Source organism: Glossina fuscipes, unplaced genomic scaffold (assembly GCF_014805625.2).
Source record: "Glossina fuscipes isolate IAEA_lab_2018 unplaced genomic scaffold, Yale_Gfus_2 59, whole genome shotgun sequence".
Taxonomy (NCBI): Eukaryota; Metazoa; Arthropoda; class Insecta; order Diptera; family Glossinidae; genus Glossina; species Glossina fuscipes.
Genome location: NW_023998431.1, coordinates 2,680,979 through 2,703,671, shown reverse-complemented (window position 1 = coordinate 2,703,671; position 22,693 = coordinate 2,680,979). Strand labels below are relative to the sequence as shown.

Below are 22,693 nucleotides of genomic sequence, written 5' to 3'. Positions count from 1 at the left end.
AGAAGCTCTAATGTTAAATAAATGGACTTTTTTTCAAATTTTAATTTCGTATTTTGTATTTCTTAAAATCCGTTCATAGGTTAAATGGTCTCGTAAAAATATTGCTGCTACGATGGAACGTTTTGAACCCACACAACATCATTCGTCTTCATCCACTTCTTCGTTGGAGTATGGTTTCGCTGCCAGCGTAGTTACACCCTCTTCAACTCCTTCACATCATTCACAGCAGCAAATATCTCCAGCCCCCTCACAAACGTACCACGGTGTTGCTGGTGCCACAGCACCTTATAATCATGTTTACTCATATGCTTATTATGAACCTGGGGCAATTAAGTGTCATACAAATATACCACAGAAGGATGGACCTACTGCCATAATGCCAGCTTCCTCGGCTATCGCTGGCACCTCCAAAAGTCCGCCACGCAATTCAATAAGAGCTCTATTGGCCAAAAGTTTTCGTTCCAAATCCAGTAACGGTCAGTCTACCTCCTCTTCGCCCAGTGCTGATGACAGACATACCTATACCACCCGTTATGGCACCACCGAAAATCTTTACGAGGAAGTCAATGATCAAAAAATACGTAAAGTGCTATCGGATAATCGAATAGCCACTACAAATGTTAAGGAAGAATTGCGAAGAGTTCAACATAATCATTTTCGAGTCTTAGACGAGCTCAACCTTTCATTAGAAGCTTTGATTATGCCCCAAACGCCACCTGATGTTAGTCCCAATCAAGTTGAAGATGATGAGGGTCCCACGACAAGCGCTGCAGCTGTTGCGGCAATCGCTTCTTCTAGCACTGGAACTTCAGCGGTCGGTTTACAAAGACCACGCCGTGGAGGCCTATTAGGTGGAGCATCTTCATCATCGTCGACAGTGTCGTCGTCACAACAACGTACTTTGTCTCACGCTAGTTTGGAAAATTTGTCCTCAACTCTCAACTCCATTGAACTTAAAGATCACGCTCACAGTTCGTGCATTAATCCTGAGTTTGATGAGGGTGACCTGGACAGTGGCTTTAGCGGTAGCGGCAGCAGCAGCGGAGCCAGTTATAATGAAAGTTTACGTTATTATAAAACCGGTTCAGCTAACACTCATCAACAACATCCGCAACATCAGACACAACCACAGCATCTTCAGACCACCACATTACCAAACAATATACGCAGTTACCGATCATCGACTGCTTCCGGTACCTCAACCTCCAAAAGTAGTATGGCTTCGTCCGAGGATCAAGGCATTGGTATGATGACTTCATTAGGCGGCTGCGCTGCTGCCACCCTTGTAACATCACCCGCCAATGGCAGTGGTGCAATAGCATCACCTTTCAACTATGTGCGCCGCTGCACTGATACACAGCGAGCGTCAATGCGTTCAGTTTCTGCCGCCTCAGCGACGGGTGCAAAACCGAAAAAAAACTTTTGGAAAATAAAACCGTGATGCTGCAAAAAAGCATTACGAAAATTCTGTAAGAAATGGAGTATTGTGGTGGTAAGTTTTGCGATAATAATAATATAGAAGTGGTTTAGAGTAACTTGCGAAAAAAACAAAAAAAAAAAGGGGAGAGAAAGAAAGAAGCGAAAAAATTAAACTAATAGGATGCAAAATACAATGTGAAGCAAAGTGATGTATATTTATACTTATTTTAAATTTAAACAAATTAAAATATTAATACATATGAAATTTTCTTTTAGTTAAACTAAGAAGAAATTCGTTAATTTCATTATAAAGCAAAAAAAACAAAAAACAAAAAAACAAAACAAAAAAAACAAAAAAGGCAATTAATAAAAAAACACACAGTTTTCTTTTTCTTTCTGAGAATATCGACAAAATAAATTTATTGAATTATTTGATTTAAACACGGAAATCATTAGTGTTTTATTTATTTTTATTAAAACTTTTACTTCATATTATTTGATCATTCTTTAATTAGCCGATTGGTGAGTCTTTTAATTTGCTTTTTTTTATATATATATATATATATATACATATATAAATATTATTTGCACAATATGCTCTGAAATCGATAGCAGCGATTGAACTGCAGTGTTACGGTTAAAAAAACACGGTTAAAAACGGCACGAAATATGTGAAAGGCATGTATCTGGGGGCAGAGGTCTTCCTCTTATATAGTCAAGCGAGATTTAAAGTTTACTTTTTTTATTACGGCCATTACAGCTATGGTACTCTATCCATGATATGCTAGTAATGTCCCAAAGTAATTGATTTGTAGCGAATCAGATCGAACGGCACATGACAGCTGAACAAAAAGTGTAAAAACTATCGCACTCAACTGCAAGCTACGGATCACTTTTCTGCATGACTCATTTACAAATTATGATGGCGCTTAGGAGTTTAATGGTCATCAACAAACGTTATTGAATCATTTGAAGAAAGCTGGCTGAATTTCCAAGGTCGATATTTAAATTCCACACGAGTTATATGAGTACAATTTCTTTTTTTTGTTGGGAATTCCTCCCGAAAAGTAAAAAGTTCAGGTCGTTTCGCAGGCGCACTGCTGTGCGTATGTGAAAATCGGAATGAAGATGTTGCGATGCGGGAGCAAAATAGCGTCGCCTATCGAACTTTCATCGCACTGAGCATTTAAAGTAGAAAAGAGTGGAGCTTCGCAGCTGGAAAGGTGACATATATGACCGCACACGCACATGTTCTGTGATCTACCACTTAAGTGTTATATGCATCGGCTTACTATGTATATAATGAGAATTTTTGTTGCAGGAACTGCTTTAAATTTTCACGTTCCTTATTTTAAGTATTCTTTGTACTAAGTGTAGGGTAACAGATAAATCGCGACGTTTGATATCTCTAAACTGAGAATGAAATAATCATTTCTCCCCTACCCTTAAGCAGTTCAAAAGTGCTAGAATCAATTTTTAAATGATGCTAAGTAAGAAGTAAGTAAGATTGATTTAAATTCCTTCAAAGAGTCAATTTATTATCCCATAAATTTTATGAAACTGACTTATAAGGACTACATATTAAACCAATAACATTCATAATAACATATAAAGCTATATGCTTCAATGCATTGTCAACATGTTATGTTTGGTACTTAGCAATTACAATATTTATTAATTAAAATGTGAAGAACTAATCCAGCTGTGTTAAGGAAGAACCTTCCGTTGCAGCAATTGTAATTCCCTGCATATCCGTATTTATGCGCAGTCAAGCGTGCAGGCATAATCCGTGTGTATCGGTATCCGTGTGTGCGTGTGTATGTATGTGCGTGTTTATGTATTTGCAATTGTGTTTGCATTGCGCACGTATATTAAATACATGGGAAATCGAAAAATATTCCCAAGGTACAAGATATCATTATAATCTCTTTCATCAGCAACATTATTAAACATTGGGTTAAGATTTGGTTGATACAATTACGCATATACGCTGCACATGCCAAATAATGGATATATGGGTCAACGATTAAAAGTGCTATTGTGAATCGTACAAGCGTAAAATAAATCAATTTAAACTGATTGGATGGTAGTCGCGAGCATTTGTGCATACGCTCACATTGTACGCATTATTTCAATAATAACTAATCTCGAGCGTTTCGGATTTAATCGATTGTCATGTTTGTTATAACATCGCATTAGTGACACTTTACATAAAATAGATCAAAGTAAAGTATTTGTGTCATTTTTTCAATTACATTCAAACATACACACACATTTTCCATTCATTTTGAATGAACCCTGTAGGTAATCAATTCCGTCAATTTTATGGCGATTTTTGCGATTTTTCTAGTAAAACTATTATGCAACCGTTGTAGAATTTCTAAGATTTCTGAAAATGAGCCACCAAGTAGTATTCGTGGGCCCCTAAAGGAATTCCATAGCCAGCAAAAAAAAAAAAAAAACGATGGTTAAACGAGTCCAGGCGCGGTCTTTATAACGAATGCAACAAAATCTTTCGATTTTTATTGACTCATTTAAAATTGGGCGTGATTTGGGATTGTCGTGATAGAAGTCGACACGTTTTATTACGAGTACTTTTGGTGTCTTAACCTCCATCCCCATCAACCTTAATCGCACTGGTCATAGGTAGCAGTGAGTTGGAGCAGCCCATAATGCAATATGCCTTTAAAACCCCACTTAACGCAAAGCCTTAGTTTACATAGTGTGAATTCGGGTTTTTTCTTTCCTATTCTTATTGGACTACGATCTGTGTAGTAAATTAATGTCGTATGTAATTTACTTTCCATTGCATAATATCATCAAAAATGATTCAGCTTCGTTTCAGTAGCTACTTCTTTATATGGAGTTGTTCGACACAGCTTTTGTTTTTTGCATCATGTTAACGCCTCATTGGACACAACGACGGTTCTTTGATGATTTTTGAACGGGTCAAGCCTACGAAAAAGTAAAGGAACTAAATTTTCATGCTCTATGATATGGAGAGGGCGCGTCTGATTTTGTCTATTTTCGCAATAAAAGCTTTTATCATAGGTGTGCGGGCGGTGTAGGGTAATTTTTGAAAAAGTTTAAGTCGCTTCCAAATTCTTTTGCAAACTTGTAGGCGATATTTTCATTTTCGCTAACGGCAGAAAGTTTACCACAAACTCTACACATTCGTGCAGATAACGAGATGCGCATGTTTAGATACATTGAAACTGGCCCAGAACTTATATATTTTTTGGGGTTTTCGAAGCTTGTTTTTACGCCCTATGAAGGTATTGAAAAAAAAATTTAAATTTTAGTACTTTATGATATTGAGTAGGCGTGGTCAGTTTTTACAGGTGTTACCTCATTGCCCGTCGATTATGCATTCAAATTTCTCGGCATGAGTAATGAGCGAAAACCCAATCATTTATTTCTTTTGAAAAACAGAGGTGTTCTCAGTTTGTTTGGTGCAAGAGCATAAATGCGAAAACTTTCGCAACCAGCATAGCTGCTAACTTTTTGAACAATCGACGACGTATCGTTTTAAGCAATTTCAAAAAGAAGCAAAGAAAAAGAGGCAAGTGCAGCTTGAAACCGTCGAAGCAGTTTTATAGTCTTGCTGGCATTGAAAATCCGCGATTATTTAGTCTGCAGTTACAAACGCTGCGGACAAGATTTGTTCTTTGTAAAAAAAAAAACACTCTCGGCATGATCCAGGGAATACTTGAATCGATTGAATGAAAGGCCCCCGAAAGTGTCTGCTGCACTCTCTAAATGCAGAACAAAATCCAGCTGATCAAAATTTCGAATCTCTTCGGAGTCATCAGGAAATGTATGAAATGCTCAACTGCCTTCAAAGACGCGCAATTCCTAAGGCGAGAAATGCATTCGTAGATATGTTGTGGCTGGTGAGGAGGCATAGTTTCAATGGTATCACTTCATGAAATCTTATATTAAACAAAAGGTGCTAACGCACTTTTCCAAGCGTTGCTAACGAAACCGCTGTGTATTGCGATAACTTAAAGCATTAGTAAGCATTAGAGTATGCTTTAAGCCTACAATCTTTTTCCTCTTTTGCCTTTCCTTTTCAAATTTTTAGCCTTTATTTTGCGTTAAAGGAAACTTGATTAATCTAAATCCTATATAAAATCAGCACGCATACCCTTATATTATCTGTCTGATGATATAGATTTGCCTAATGATAAGACGTTCACTATGCTTACACTGACTGAGAACACCCTGTCATCCAACCACTATTCTATCGTGCTGTAAATTACAATTCAATGCTAATGTCATCTTTAGTGTGCCATAGATAATGTGTACGTATGAAAGAGCGAACGCATCCATTACACGAGTATTTACCCCTGGCAAATAAGAATTCAAACTCACTTAAGTGAGTAAATACATACGTACGCAACTATTTACGTAACATATTTATATAATCGTAGTATACATGATATGCTTATCTTCGCTAATCGAGCGAAAAGCTTTAGAAAATGCAATGAAAATAGTTAGACACGACTAATAGAAAAGAGAAAACGTTAACATTCTGTAAGAGAAAGAAAAATGAAAAAAAAAAAAAAAAAAAATCGGTGACTCGTTGAATTGCATGCACATGTGGGTGCATGAAAAATCTTATCTATTTATGCATATGCATATGTACACGTGTGATTTTTTTCAATTTCATTTTTTTCGTTTTTCCCCTGCCTTTTTTTTTTTTTTTTTGATACGAATTCATTAAAAGAGAAAAAAAATGTTCCTGCATTCATTCACTTAATCATTACAAAGTGGAAAATGTTTGTATGCACGTATGCATAGATGAATGTATATACGCATGTATGCAAGCAGAAGTGCGCGTATCTATGTCTGCGGATAGCGTTAGAGTGAATATAAGTATCTCAGCATATATACCGCAAAACGGCGGCAACGGTTTAAATATATACATATTTCAACCCGCTCTGTGTATTTCATTACATTATTGATGTCAACTTCTGGCAACAAAGTAAAAGCATCTAAAAGCTTTAACTTGATAAATAAGTGCATATTTACAGACATAGATATTTGCTTACACAAACACACATAAACTATAATAGGATTTTGTTTGTTACTCTTTGGCGTTGCCAGCACAGATCTTTCTATATTTGCTCAGCAAAATTTACAAAATACGTTTCACACGCACACCGACATGTTTCCCTAAGCTGCGATGCGTTACTTTTGTTTGTGTATACGCATGCTGTCACAGTTTGGTTAAATTATAGCGGTTTGTTTATCGTATCAAATCATTTCAAGGGTTCGTTGCTTAACAATTTATAGTTCTACCTAACATGCATACATACATACATTCATTCATGGATGTTAATCTCTATCAATTTGATTAAACTGAACTGTTGACTTGAAATGAGATCATAAAAATATGCTATAAATTCTAAGGCAGTACATAGAAAAATACATATATATATATATATATATATATTTATATATATTAAGAAGGGTAAATTTATGTACTTATTTACGTATAACTAAGGATTAGAAGTATGTTAAGTTTGTCCTACTATTTGGCCCAGTCTCTTAAAGAAAACTTATCCGGAGTTCCTATAAAGTCGGAAGGAGCTTTCAGCTGATTTAATTACACACGATCATCCGTCCTTCGCTTGACGGTGGAGGGTATTCCCCAAGCTACGCAAATTATAAAAAATATCCTTGTGGCCGTGTATGCGTAAGGGAGAAAAGTTATTCCTCGCCTGTTCGTCTATAAGTAGTAGCTCGGTCCCACAATTTTTCACAAATTTATTGCAGAACTCTCTAACATTTCTAGCGACGTTTCCACAATCGGCAAAAAACTTTATGATAAGATTTTGCTCCAAAGCTTATTTAGCAAAATTTAGCATAAGTTAGATGAAGTCGAGTCATATTTAGATATCATTTCTTATCGGGCCTGCAAGGTGAGAACGAGTAATATTTGTTTTCTAGAGACGAGCTTTGCCTTTCGACAGTAACTTTTCTTTTTTTTTGTTTGATAAATGTTGTTTCAACGAAAACTGATAAAAATGGAACCAGACAAATATTAAATTTCGTATGCCTGCGGAAGTCGTATTGTAATAACAGCTACCCTACACCACATTGTCTAACACGATTCTTACTTTTGTTATAGAACACGAAAATTATATCTTGTTTCTATATAAAAGCTTTCTTTTCATATATGGATTTATGTGTAACCGCATGAGCTTCAGTTTTCATTATATGAGAGGTGGTTCAAAAATGACCTCAGCCAATTTAAAATTTTCATACCAATTTAGAATGCGGAAATACTACTACTCAGCCACTTTTGTCAAGAAATTTTGAAACTATCGTTATATGTGGAGTGGTCGAAAAAATGAACCCATCGCAACCATTTTCAATAACGTTCATCCTTGGGTCAAATCACGACATTGTACCAAATTTCATCAAAATATCTCAAAAATTGTCAACTGTAGCCTAAACAAAAATTTAGATGGATAGACTTCAGACGCAAAAACAAGGTTAGATCAATTCAGATTATGATTCTGAATCGATTGGTATAATATAAGATGGGTCTACCTTAAGCGCTTCTGCTTCTTACATACGCACTAATTTAATGTACTTTGTACCACAAGTGGTATAGCGCATAACAAGTAAGAAAATTATGTTCGCCGTCGAATCTTTTATACCCACCACCGCTATCTTAAAAAAGACAAAAAAAAAAAAAACAACTAAATTTTCATGCTCTTTAATATGAAGTGAACGGGATTAATTTTTAAAATTTTCAAATAAATGCTTTTGGCGCATAAGCGTGTAGGCGTTATAGGCGTTTCTTTAGAAAAGTTTAAGTCACTTCCAAATTCTTAGGCAAATTTTTAGGCGGTATCTTCATTTTCGCTAACGGGAGAATGTTTCCCACAAATACTGCACATTTGTGCAGACAGACAGATGGACAGACGAACAAACAGACACGTTTAGGTGCTTGTTTCTACGCCTTATAAAGGTAGTGAAAAAAAAATCAACTGTTCCTGCTATAGTTGAGCAAAATCAAAAGGGTGCTATAGGCGTGTGTTTCGATCGGTTTCGGCCATTTTCAATGTCTACGTGCGTTCAAGAACTTCCAATGTTTTATGCCTAATTTGAAGTCGATAGCTTAACTTTTGCAACCAGGAGAATGTTTACAACAGACAGTACACAGACGGTTAGACGGACCGCCGGGCCGCCGCGTATGCTTAAATCGATTTATGATTTTATGCTGATCAAGAATGTATATACTTTGCGAGATCTCTGATGTTTCCTTTTGGGTGTTGCAAACGTGTTGACAAATTGAATATACCCTTCCTCTTTCGGTGATGGGTAAAAATGGTATACGAGTGTTAAGCAGACTTTAGGACAATTCGCCTGACATGGTATAATTCATTCAATATAATATAAATCAATATAATCTCATTACTTCCTCTATTAACCCTTTGAACATTCCACAATCAGCTTCAGAACAGAATATCAATTCAATATATTACTTTTTTAATACTACTAAGTTCACTATCTAATATCCATTTATTTAAATTAGAGCCGATAGCCTGTGTTGCTAGTGCTCAATGTCTTTTTTTTAGTCTAAGAATTCATTTCATTAGTCTAAAATTAAAATAATAATAATAATAATAATAATAATAATAATACTTCCTCTATATCCCAATTTAACATGAGTGTATACTAAGCTCATCATTCACCATGTAACGCACAGTAAAGGAAGTCAGAGCTCTTGTAGTGTTTATAAACTCATTATCGTTGTTAAAGTCTCCATCTCTTTTTAGTATATTCATCATTATATAACTTGAAATAAGCGAAGAAACTTTGGTCCATATTTTCCTGGTTACTTACTGCTATTCATATTAAGAAGGGTGCTTAGTCCGTCTACAAATACATAAAAAATTAGTAAAAATAAAAAAACGAAAGTTTCAAACTATTGCCAATCATTTACAATTTATCTGATAAGAAATGTCGACTTATAATTATGCCTAAATATTTATTAATGGCTTCATACATGGCCGCTCTAAAAACAGAGTCGACCCTGATTACTATGCCGGCAACTTAGAGACGCTTTATCCAGCCTAACAAACGTTACCATTTCAAAAGTTTAAAATTCATTCTGTTCATTTTCCTATGATCTGACGCTTGCGATTAAGGTTAAGTAAGGTAACACAACTTAATCTGCACACAGTAGTTGGTAAAAATTGCGAATATTGCTCACCTTTCAATTCCGAAGCTTGCTTTTTATAAAGACGGCAAAACTTTATATTTAAAGAAACTTAAGTTTCGTTATTTATTTATTCTTTTTTTTTTTAAATATTATTTACTTTTAAAAGTTTTGAAAAGTTTTTAATTATTTTGACAAAAGAAAGTTTTGACTGGCTGAAAGGCCGGTTGACAGCTATCCACTCGAGGTGAACCCATCATGAATTTTGATGTCATTTGACTCGATATCATTGGCATACCGAACTAGAAGAAGAGTGATGCAGTGTTTTCAAGTGACTACGTTTTGGTGGGGAATCCTAGGGCCTATACACATACCGAACCAGTTTGTATATGAAAGCATGTAGCGACTAAAGGCGAAAACATGGTGGTAAATGGTAAAGAATTGTTACAAATTTCTGCTTTTCTATTATAAGATTCGTAGCACTAGATCGTGGATATTTTGGTCAAGAAAAATACACTTCAAGGTTCTTTCATTTACAATTATATTCCTTAAATGTAGGATTATTTACAATTTATCTTGGGCGTACTCTCAACTGAAATGTTCTTGCCTAACTAACTCTCCCTTCCAAAAGTATTCCATTTATATACATTTTTACAAGCATGTTACTATACCCAAATTTATGGTTTTATTTTTAATCCCAGCCTGCTTCTCCTCTAATCGTTTTTATCGGCCCGCAGCTGCATGACGCGCCTGCGAATGTGCATTTGATTTTTCTTTCTTTAGGCAATTGATTATTAGGGAAAATTACTTAGCTGGAATTAATTGGATTTGGGATTTTCGTAACAGTATATATGTTATGTACGGCTTTGCCGACTTAGTAACCGCGCTTCTTAACTACTCCGCTCTGCGAAAGCCCCTTGAATGAATACTGACACGCAGCTAAAAAAAGAAAAGAAGTCGTTTTCTCGCTTTTCTTCGACTGGGAATTCATGTTCAACAAAATTAATAAACACCAATATTCTCTAAAATGTGAAGTCGGAGTAGCAGATTTGTTAGTTTTGAACTCTAAGCCGGACTCTAAATGGTTCCCTTATTAAAACCTCCGCACAGTATCAGTTCAATTGCAGGCGATGCTCGTTCCGATTCTATACAAATATGATTTGAAGTATAAAATGTATATTGTGTGTACGATAAAATATGCGATATGTACGAGCAATTGAAAGTGATACAAGGTATCTGAATCATTCTCGATGCATACGATGATATTTCGTATTTATTAGATATGCTAAAAGCATTCGCGTTAGAAAAAGGCAAGAATTTCAATACACACAAATGGCTTTCAGCGTAAGCATAATATTATAAATATTAGCAAACATGAAAGCTGTTTGACCTGAAAACATTGAAGTATTGAGTTTTGAAAGGTGAAACGCTTGATGTAGATTGCATAGGCCGAGAAATTTCCATTATTGCTAGTATTGATAGTAGCGATGAGAATGGAGTTTTTGCTAACTTAATAAGCTCCGCGTAGAACACAAAGCTCGATAAGCGGCAAAAAACATAAGCCGCCTAAGGCATCTAAACATCGCCTCTAAGGGCAATGGCGGCATCAATTCCGGTACTTACTCGAATTGTTTATGGGTCTGTAAAATTTTTACACCGTTTGGCTATGATCAGCATAAAGGAGAGCAGCGTAGTAGCAGAGAAGATGCTACGTCTTCAATAGCTCTTTCAGCCGTAGTTATGAGTTATTAATAAAAAAACCAACAACACCTCTAGATTTTCGATGGCCTTACACAATATAACGCATATAAATTTTTCTTTCCTTTCAAAGACAACGCGTTCCACGAAATGCTTGGCTTATGTAGATAGAACTGATCTTAACGAACTTCGAGGCGTGCAAGAGAGATGATTCTCTAAAAGTGGAAATAAGTACTTTATAGGTATAAGTACTTTCCGCCAGGCTTGGTGAAGGTAGTGTTAAAAATTGTATAGTGAGTGTTTCTGGAGAAGGAAAAATTTCTAAAAAAAAATCAACAAGCAATTGACTTATGATAAAGGTAATGTTAGCGCTAAACATCAACAAAGTTATCACCGATTTAAAGGTTAGATGCATACAAAAATACAGAAGAAGATAATACGCCGTCAAAGAGTATGTTATTAGCGGCAGTAAAGCTTTTAGGAAATGTCGAACGTAGGCTCAGTGAAACCATTGAGCACTTACGTAAATTACAGAAATTACATTGATAGGAAACTAAAAGATAGCACAAAATAAAAGGCACAAAAGAGAACACGCGAGAATACAATAAATGTACTTGAGAAGAAGTAACTTGATAAATGAACTAAACAAAAGGAACAAGATAATAAATTGAATCGCAAATCATCCCCGAGCGTAGGTAGTGATGTGCCGTATGTGACATCCGACTTAATAACAAGCAATAATTCCAGTAATAACGCTAATGAAAGTGCAAACCGTTTATATCCATCACTAGGCAGCTTAAATAAGTCAACAGCTGCAACGACGGCAGCTATCGCTTACGTCACTCAAACTCATGCAGCTGATGCCACAACTTAAGCTAACTCAACTAAATATAATTTGAGAAAACAACGGCAACGACAATCGACTTTAGCGTCTAGCATACATGAAAGCATTTTCAATAATGACATTGTAACCAAATCCAGGATATGGGAAAGTAAGAAGTACTTTGAGGGGATTAGACAGCTCCTAATGCAACGCTTTATTAATCCTGTGCCAGAACAAGGCCGTTGGCTGTTAAAATATCGAAATAAGCAGTTTCTTTTCGTCGTACAATGGTGGTTTTATCATTTTGCGTGAAATTAAGTCGTTACTTATATACAGTGACCGATAACTTATTACATTTTTACATTATTTTGCCTTAAGCTCCACTTCTCTCTCTTCGCTTTTTTAACATTTCATTAGATTCTAAAGCAAAAAATACTTTTCAACTTCCTCTGCTTGTACTTTACATTGATTGAATGCCTTTAGGTATATATCGTATGTTATTTGCTGCTTTACCCACTTCAAAAGTTCGATAAAAGCTGAAAAGCTTTTCGAATTTTTTTGCAAAATACCAAAATATAAAAGAGAACGTAAAAGACATTATCTTTTAATATCTCGTTCCCTTTGAATATTTTGATTTATTTTTAAATTTTCATTTAATTTTCGTTCTAACTGAAAATTACTTGTCCTTTCATTAGTAAACATTAAAAATTGGCTCCTAAAAACACTTCAACCTGACTCTCATTAATTTAATTCTGGATGTTTGCTCTTTTCATTAATAAAAAGTAAGCACTGACCGCCAGAAACATTCTAACCTGACTGTCGTTATTTCAATTGATGGTTTCTCCTCTTTTTATTATTAAACACTAAAAACCGATAGCCGAAAACTAACGAGTTAACGAGTTAAATGAAGATTTTTTCGATTTTTATTAACAAAGACTAACTCTAAATTGCTAAAAACACTCTAACCTGACTCTAATTGAATTAACTGAGAACTTTTTGTGTTCTTACTAATAAACACTAAAAGCTTATTGCTTAAAACACATTAACGTAATCATTGCTGATTTGTTTGGAGTTTTCTGAACGGTATTATATGACTGTTGGGACAATGTATCGAAAAAAGTATCGCGGCAATTTGTAACATTGTTTAATGGTCCAGACAGTTGTACTTGTAATCTATAAACTAATAAAATAGCATTGGAATAAATGCAAAATGCTAGTCAAACATATAAGTTATGATGAAAGTTTGTTTGTTCCGTTTAAGTTCAAGCTAATCTAGGCTTCAGTTTCCTATATTTATAAGTTTTTTTTTCTTTTTTTTTTTGTTTCTTTACATATTTATAAACGGTTACAATTGATTTTGCATAAGTTATACTCAACTTTTCAATTAAAATGTTCTTTATGCAAATTATGGCAAATGATCAACATTGGCTATAATTTAAAAAGAGTGCTTATATTATTCGTATGCGTTAAGTTTGGCGAATGTTTGCGCACACCTACCCCCATCAGCATATAAACATATACATATAAACACACGGTACGATTATTTTAATTAAAATAAACTTTTCCAAATTACAAGCAACCGACACACCGTTGATTTCAAAGCAATGCAATAACACTCATCCGTAAACGCCGAGCCATACAACCGCGCACCAACCATGTCAGTGAATAAACAAACACCGAAAAGGGGGCCGGGTAGCCAAAAAGGAAGCACAAACCGATACGCGCACAAACAATGCAAAATTAAAATATCAAATTATGGTAAAATGTTACAAAAGCGTCATGATTCTGTGTTAAAATTTAAAATTTAATTTAACACCGAGTGACAGAGTAAACATGAATACAATAGCAGCGGAACGAACAACTTCGGCAGTACCAGTGCGCGAGAACACAATAAATAATGTACAGAATGTAAAACAACACCATCTCTGCGCAAAAGGACTCAAACAATCAAAGGCGACAAGTACACTAGCCGGCCGTCTCGAATGATAGGGCTACCCTGTATCCCCGCGTCTATATTGGCCCACACATAAGCTCACATCAAAATGACAACAAAGCGAAAAAACAAAATTCAACAAAACAAAATTGGGTAAGCGTTCTGATCATCACAACCAAATATACAATTATTATGAAGAAAAGCACATAAAGAATACAAGACGAAGAAGAAGGAGAAGAAGAGAGAGAATATAAAACAATATTCGTTTTAAAAGGTTACTATCAATCAATATAACGTTCGAGTGCATTATCATTACGGATTGAATTCAATCTGAAAGCGTGTAGAAAAAAAGCAAAAAACCATGTACGTCATGACATCCTGAACAACGCTGCAAAGGCATTACACGTTACAAGGCATTTTGCTGCCTCCACAATTCTGAAACTAATAACAAAACTTTTTCTTACAACGTAACCTTCGGGATACCAGAATTGCTATAAAATCAACGCAACTATAAGAAGAAGAATATATTTCGTTTTATATTATGATCCCCGGCCGATCAAAAGGGGCAGAATATGTTTCTTAGTATTTGCGACAGTTGTTAGGTAATTAGTGTCATATCAATAAGCAGTCGGGACCAGATTATGCCAAAGTTCATATCTTATGTGTAAAAATGTGCGCCAAGATCTAATTTATTTTACTAACTTTTCGATACAAAAAGCTGGCGAAAAAAGAATGGAAAATGAATAAATGCGTGAGCAGTTGAGAACAAGTTGAATGAACGATATACGGATGGATGAATAAGTGGAAAGAAAAATATGTGTACGCGTCGAACGGCAAATGGAACGGATGCTCGGACAGGTAAACAGATGAATGCAGAGATCGATAGATTAACAACCGTTAGGCTAAACGAAAAGATGGATGAATTAGTAAACGTGTGGACGAGCACATGAACAGAATGAATGTCGGATAAAGAAACCCGTAAGCCGAGGAACATACGAATGGAAGAACAGGAAGTTGAAAGTGCAGAGGCCCTCATAACTGTCATGAGTTACAGTTGTTACTGTTATCACTTATTCCGCAGCCTTCTATCACTTTTTCAGCTCATAACAACAAGTTCATGATTTAGCCAATGACAGTGCAATGAATATAGGGAGAGAAAATAAGAAAATATTTAACAGTCGCGAGATTTCGGTACGGTTTTCTTAAAGCGGCTCTCCGTTGCAGGGATCCATGTTGGAAGCGTATGAAAGGTTAAAAGTCCATCTCCACAGTAGTAAGTGTTTATCCTTACAGTATGTTGTCAAAAATAAGTTGCGTGGAAAAAACTTTTCACATGCAATTACAGCTTTGACGAGTTTTAAAAGTAGATAAAAAGGAAAACCTATTGGTTTTGCTAGGGCGTGATCTATGTGGGACTAATAAATTGAGGCCTGCTTGCTTGAATTACTTTTCATGTTTTTCTTCTTTCAATTAATATGGCGTTTTTTTCCTCAAAGTCTAAATGGCTAACGATTTAAAGCGGTACAGCAATTATAAGCAAGCGTATTTGTACCATTGCACTAATTAGTTGTTGTTTAAACAAAGGAAAAAGTGAAACATATTAATAATATCTCTTTTCAAGAACTATTCACTTCAGTGTCATTTATCAACGTTTGCTGAATTAAGTTTTTGCCTTTTGTCACAAAAACATGAGGCTGCTAGGGTGGTTAAATAACACTTGTATTATATACACTTTTATACAAACAGAAAGAATGAAATCTCTCAGTGGAAAAAGCATTAACGCATAAAATAAATGAAACGAACTTAAGGCTTACACAGACCAACCCTACTACACGCACTGTAACATTTAAACCAACTGTCACAAAAAAAAAAAAAAACAAAAAAAAACAAAAAATGAAAGGAAGACGAAGGCGAAAAACAAAAAGAAAAAGAAGAAGAAGAAAAAGAAGGTCTAGGAGAATGTCACTTTTGTTTTTTTGTTTTTTTTTTTCTTGCGTTTTGAAAATGTCAGCCCAGTTTCTGACCTTCCTTACAAAAACTGAGCAGAGAGAAACCGTACAAGTACCTCAGACGTAATGACTCTGTGCTTTGTATTAGTCTCACTCATTGCGACGTTATGCGCACGTAACATTATTCATTTATTGTTCTGCTTAATTTGTAACAAGTCATGTGCTGAACTCTTCACGGGTGCTTATAAACAACCTACATATGAATGAATGTATATATGTATGCACGCATACAAACAACTGGCGCCATGCCCAAATGTAATTATTGTAGCTTTTAATAAAGAAGTCCTTATATATTAAAAATAACAAATATAAGTAAAAACATGCATGCATATATATATATATATATGCATCCATGCATATATACTATCTTAGATGCGGATACACGTTAATATCTGTTTGCTTTCCATACCAAATTTAAATCTCCCACTTGACTTGAATCAACAAAAGCAATAACATTCGTTTCATTGAATGCGAGCACATTTGCTGCTGCTTTCACACTACCCACCCACTCGAGTAGTTATCTGCGTAACACATTGTAAAAACAAAATTAATAACTGTCTCCACTGTATACAATTACAGTAAATTAGAAAAAAAAAAAAAAACAAAAAAAACAAAAACGACACGAAAAACAATGGCATTCGCAATGCAATCCACCCACCATTTTAGACCAATTGATGGTGGTCTGACCGACGTCTTTTTCACCCACTTCTAATGCATAAAAAGTCCAGACGACATAAATAAACATGTTTATGTGCATATAACCTGCTTCTATAGATCTACATACATACATACATACATACATATATATAATATGTATATATATAATATATATATATATGTGTGTGTTTTTCATATGCACGCGCTCTTATACATACATTATATTCTCAAACATTCAAGTTTATTTTAACAATAAATTTATGTTCCTATCTGTAGGTCTGGATCCAAGTCTGCCTTAAATTTATTGGCAAACGCCAACTTCAAACGTTAATGTAATACAGCAAGAGACATACCCGCATGTTAGTTGCATATACATATGCATGCATGAGTAAAGTTATCTACTACTATAGCAATGCTACGTCTCTCCTTAGTCGGCATAATGCTTAGCAAATAATTTGTAAAATAATTGTTTCTCTTCTGTTGTTGTTGTTGTTTTTTTTTTTTTTTTTCTATAACAATAACAATATATTGTTTGTAACAACTGCATTTTAGTGTAAGTCCTTACTTACGTAGGCTTGTGTGAAAGGAATGCAAGAATTCTTTGGTAAAGGGTCCAAAAAAGTTAAAGATCAAATCTTTTGATAAGCATTAGTTTATTTATTCTTGCATACCCACCAGCACCATTAGAGGAAGAGGGACGCTTGACAGTACACTCATTGCATTCTTGCAAATATTTACATAAATGCGTTAGAGACACTGCCAACGCGACACATACCACTCTTGATTAAGCTGATATTCTAGCTCGATTTAGTTATATTTGTCCGTAAGTCTTATCATTTTCCAACTTGCACTTACTAAAAAAGTTTACAAATATTAAATCCTTAAATGGAACCTAGAAAGTTAATTGATTTTTGCGTCAACTGTTTACAAGCGAACCAAATGAAATACAAACTTTAGAAACGGTCACGATTCCGCACATCAGATCGCCTTCCATCATTCTGAAGCTCATTACAAAATATCAAAAGGCAAACCTTATTGCCATACAAAGGCTTAATCTTCACCAGATCTCCTATTATGAACCAATGTGGTCCGCACTTAACGCAGTAAATTTATTTCTTCGCTCACTATTATGGACCTAGGTTCAGTTTCTATAAGAAGGTTTTTCTAAAAGGGATGCAGAAAAATGTTCGAATCGCGATTTAGTTTTTCTACATCCCCTTAATGGACCACCGTTTTGGTTTTTTTTTTGTTTCTTAATCTTTATATGTCGGGAAATATTTCAGAATAGGACCTTACATGAAGAATGGTCGGAACGGAAATGTATCGAAAATTTCGACCTGTAGATTGACCATAATATACGCGGACAAATGCAAAGGATAGACGGATAGAGATACGAGGAAGTACGCGTTGATTGATTCGGAAAATTTAATTCGATATCGATCCGTATACTAAGCGGTATATCTGTCGACAATTATTACGAATGTTGCACACATCCTTACCGCAAGTGACGTAAGGCATAAATATGCAGACAGACATATATTGCTATAAAACTTTATTTGTACTCTGTGAATAAAAGTAGAATTGCAATCTGAAGCACTCATGCACAGAAAAAAATCAAACAGAAAATTAGTAAAATGCCAACTGCTGTTGTCTCTCTACAGCATATTACTAAACGGGTGGACACGATTGAGAAAAAAAACCGAGGAGCTTGGGTTATTCAAAGTCGAGGACGAGAAAAGAAGTCAAGTGTTTTTGCTTCGCATTTTTTGGATACAAAGGAAGGAGTTAAGCTTTGAGTCTACAGCGCTTATGCAAAAATGATTTTAGAAATTTAAAATCGTGAATAAATTAATCACTAAGTGATCAATGTCCAATGCTCAATGTCCAAGGGTATTTCGAATAGTAAAAGATGAACGATAATTAAAAAATTAAAAAGAACAAAAAAAAAAAAAAAAAACATTTGCTTCTTCTAGTTACTTTTAAAATTTCCTGTACCGTGTTTGACTTTTGCCGTCTTCTCCATTCCTTACTAAGAGCACTTTTTTGCCTTGTTTTTGATGAGCAAGCAAACAACCGGAAGTACAGCAATGTCGCATGATCGATCACTACTTTGCACAAAACTTGAAAGGAAAACGCATGGCTTTTACCTCAAATCACGAAAGTAGCGAAACCTACTGAGCAAATAACCATCCACCAGCGTGCGATATAACTTCAAGGAATGAGAGGTATATAGTGTTTTGCAAATTGTATGAGACTATCAGAGATTGTTTGCGTTTAATATAACTACGATAAGTATCTATACATAGCTTGTGAACAACACTGGTTACGAAGAATAACTTATGGAAATCTTGTCTACTTGCTTTTCAAAATCTAATTAAAACATACAAAACCGAAATTCAAGATTTTGAGCGAATTTAAGGCCGCATACGCCATTCAGTGTAATTGGCCCACATTTTAACCTTGAAAAAATCAGTTAATCGAAAGATAGAAAAGTGCATGAATGGTTTTATGCGATTAGCGTGTAATTGAGTGAAAAAGTCCAATTTCCGATCAAAAAAGAGCAAATTTTCTGTTTTGAAAAATTGTGGTTGGGAAGAAAAACGATTTTTTTTTCTTCAGAGGATGTCCTTTGTTCGTGCCACATAGTGACGGTCAGTAAGAAGCGGAGAAAAGCGAAAGAAACAGGAAGGTGGGCGTGTGCCCAATCGATAAGTGCTGTGGGTTTAGCGACTGGTCAATGAACCTCTGCCTCTCCACTCTCCACTCACCACTATCTCTCTCTCTGTCTCTCCGCCGTATTTGAGGTTTGAAGCGCGTCCAAAGTCTTGAAATCTGTTATCGGCATATTTTTGTTTGCTATAATAATAATTTTTGGTTTAGTTTCCAATCTCTTCCAATATGCAAACATTTTCTCTTATTATTATAAGCAGTTTTTTTGCTGAACCCGTCAAAAACCGAATAACTCCGTAATACTATTATTGTTATTATTATTATAATTGTTTAGACTAATGACATAAATTCTTAGACTAAGAGAAATCATTGACCATTAACAACACGGGCTGATAGCCCTAGCTCTATCATAGAAAAGACAATTAGATATTGAGCCTAATAGTTTGAATAAAGTAATATATAAGCGCATCAATGCTGCGCTCTGTGGCCGATTGGTAATTGTCCGTAGGATTAGTGGTTCCAAATGCAATTCTTCTAATAAAGTGACAGTGACCCCAGTCACACAGAATGTGGTTTATTGTAGGAATTTGTCCACAATTGCATAATGAAGAAGAAGACTATTTTAAGACGCACTGGTATGTTACTAATCTTCACTTCCCCATTATTGAGGGTTAACAGAGACGTATTGTAGATCTCCTTCCATAATTTTCTCTTTAAACTTCATATTAAAACTCAAGGCGAACACATATTTTCACTTTGATAGAGTTTTGGACTCGTTTCGAATCGCGATTCACCGCATATGTATTCAATGGTTGTGTCGATGAAGGTGCACTAACCGTCTTCTCTTTGGAAATCCTTAGAGAAATTAGTGTTCAATAGGGGGGACATTAGGCTTGAATTTCCTAGGAGAGATCCATTTAAAGAAGGTAGGTTTTTCGGAACGTTTCGGGACTACCCTACAATTTAAAGAAAGGATCCGAGTCTCTATTATTCCAACAAAAAGAAAAAAATCTATTTTCTGAAAAGTTCATAGCGGTGCTAGACCTTAGGTTGCTGCAATTAAGTTACACATGTTACAAAACGGTTTGACTTACTTCATAACAGGCAGATGATGAAGCCTTTATTTTGGTTGCAAAATCGCTTAAACGAAATCAGGAGTTAATGCTAACTGTGTGTAGGGACCTCGTCGCTCACCTCAATCCGATACGAATTTAGTGCGCCTTGCATTTTACTGCGGCAAAGACGTTCACAGCCCGTACAATGTATTTGGCTGGAGCGTCGGGGGTATGAGCACAAATATAAATATAGTCTAATAAGATGTTTAATGCGAATGAAGCGATGATAAAATTATTTTGTTTCTCATGCTGCGGTGATGCTTTACGTATGAAACGCTCAAATGCATTTTAGTTATTCAACATATTTTTTGGACTCTTCTTTTTTTTTACGCAGGCATACAATACAAAGACTGCCTTATATGAAGATATAAAATATCAATATACCGACATTATATTAACCAGCAGCTACTTGGACCCACTGGAAGAGTGTCTGCGTCCCATATTTCAGCATACCTATGGTAAGTTGAATGGAATTGAAAACAAATAAATACATGGCCCTGATGGCTAAATCTAATGTTTTAAGAAATGCTTTCACAAATTTTGCTGTCGCAAGCCGATAGATGATAATGGCCGAATCTCTTGTTGCAATTTCAATTAGGTTTGCTTGTAATTACGTAATAGACCAGTACGCAAAGACCGATATGCACTATAACAGAAAGCTTTCGCTCATTACAAAAGGCAAATTTCTGTAAGACATATGTTAATCACGTGACAATTCAAAATTAATTTAAAAGTTTAAAATTATTAACAAACAAGGTCGAGAGGTCCTTTTACAAAATACTGAAAACCACAGCATATTGTCACACTTATTCAAAGAACTTTTGTATATAGAAGAGGTGCAGAGAAGTACATCTGTATGATCTAAACTTACTGTGCAAAGTCAGTTTGCCAAGTCACTGTGGTAGGGCGGGCTACTTTCATTGCAAAAAAATAACAAAAATGAACCCATGTTGCCATTGTCTACATGGTAAAGGTACAAGATATGACTTCATTCCATCGAAATTTTCAACATTAATTTGGTACATCACAATAACACGAATTCGTGTCGAATCGATTAGAAATCTTAAATGTAAAGAACGATTCGATTCAGCAGACTATTTGCAGTAGAATTTACTCTCCGACTTAGACAGGTGAGCGTAGCAAGCTTTAACCAACTATTGTGAACTGAACAATTGAATGCCAAAGTAAATTGATAAGCATTGGACTGGCGAAGGCAGGAACAGTCTTAAATCGATTCAGATATGAGAAGAAAATATGAAAACACTATACCATAAGTTGTGCAGGATATAAACCTTACCTGCAAAAAATAGACGATGGTATGTAAATCGTAAACTTAATAGAGATATTGGTGAGAATAGTGAAGATAGATTAAGACTTGCCACTCATTCGCACGAAACGCAGCGGGTGGACAAACGCAAGAGCCCAAATTTTCAAGCGAAAATTTCTTTTTTAAATGAAAGCTTATACAACGATATACAAACTGCTAGAGGAATTCATAAATTTTACTCTGTTGTTGTACCAAATTCGTCGGAAATGAAATGGCTCAGCCTTATTTTTAATCAAAACCAATAAATCAAAACAATAAAACAATAACACAAATAGGTCACTTGATACCGTTGATGAGTACAGTGAAACATACTGGGCTCACATTACATCCCAATATCGTAAATATACTCCCGAATCTCGTTCGAACTGGCACAATTGGAATTTCACATCCTTTTCCTCTCGCCGCACCCGAAAGATTCGCCGCCCAGCAAGCTACAATTTTTGCTCACAAAAGAAATCGTTGTGCTATAACTACCTGCTATGATGATTTCTGTAGTAAGCGACCTTCTCATTGTTTGTCTACTTTGTTTAACACTTGCAACGCTCGCACTTCAAGATTAATAATTTCTAATAAAGTCAGTAGCTAACAAAAATACAAATATTAGCTGAACACGTATGTGAGAATTTGAATGCGTGAGAGCAGACGTAACTACGTAACTACAAGCAGGTATCATCCACATCCAGCGATATGTGTCCCAAAGGGAATTTCAGCCTTTGCTCAAAGTGATGAAAATGAAGAAAATCTATAAAGTAGAAAATAAAAGTAAAAAATTGACTAAAATTTACTTTCTTTCGTTTGACTTCGAACGAAATAAAATAAAATATTTCGTAGCGTTATGACTGAATCGAATTTTAAAAAGCAAT

General features: G+C 35.2%; 1 protein-coding gene across 3 annotated transcripts in view; it reads left to right on the top strand.

Moving 5' to 3' along the window:
• The window catches only part of LOC119637368 (cell wall protein RBR3), a 229,270-nt gene that overhangs the window by 205,275 nt on the left and 1,302 nt on the right, over positions 1–22,693 (top strand). For 2 of the 3 annotated variants that reach the window (XM_038033349.1, XM_038033348.1), the window contains exon 7: positions 80–1,560. In XM_038033349.1, coding sequence (XP_037889277.1) covers positions 80–1,441 — 1,362 coding nt within the window. In that variant the 3' untranslated portion in view covers positions 1,442–1,560. Of the gene's footprint in view, positions 1–79; positions 1,561–20,837; positions 20,962–22,693 lie in introns of those variants that run through there. The other variant, XR_005247245.1, reaches the window with a different exon arrangement.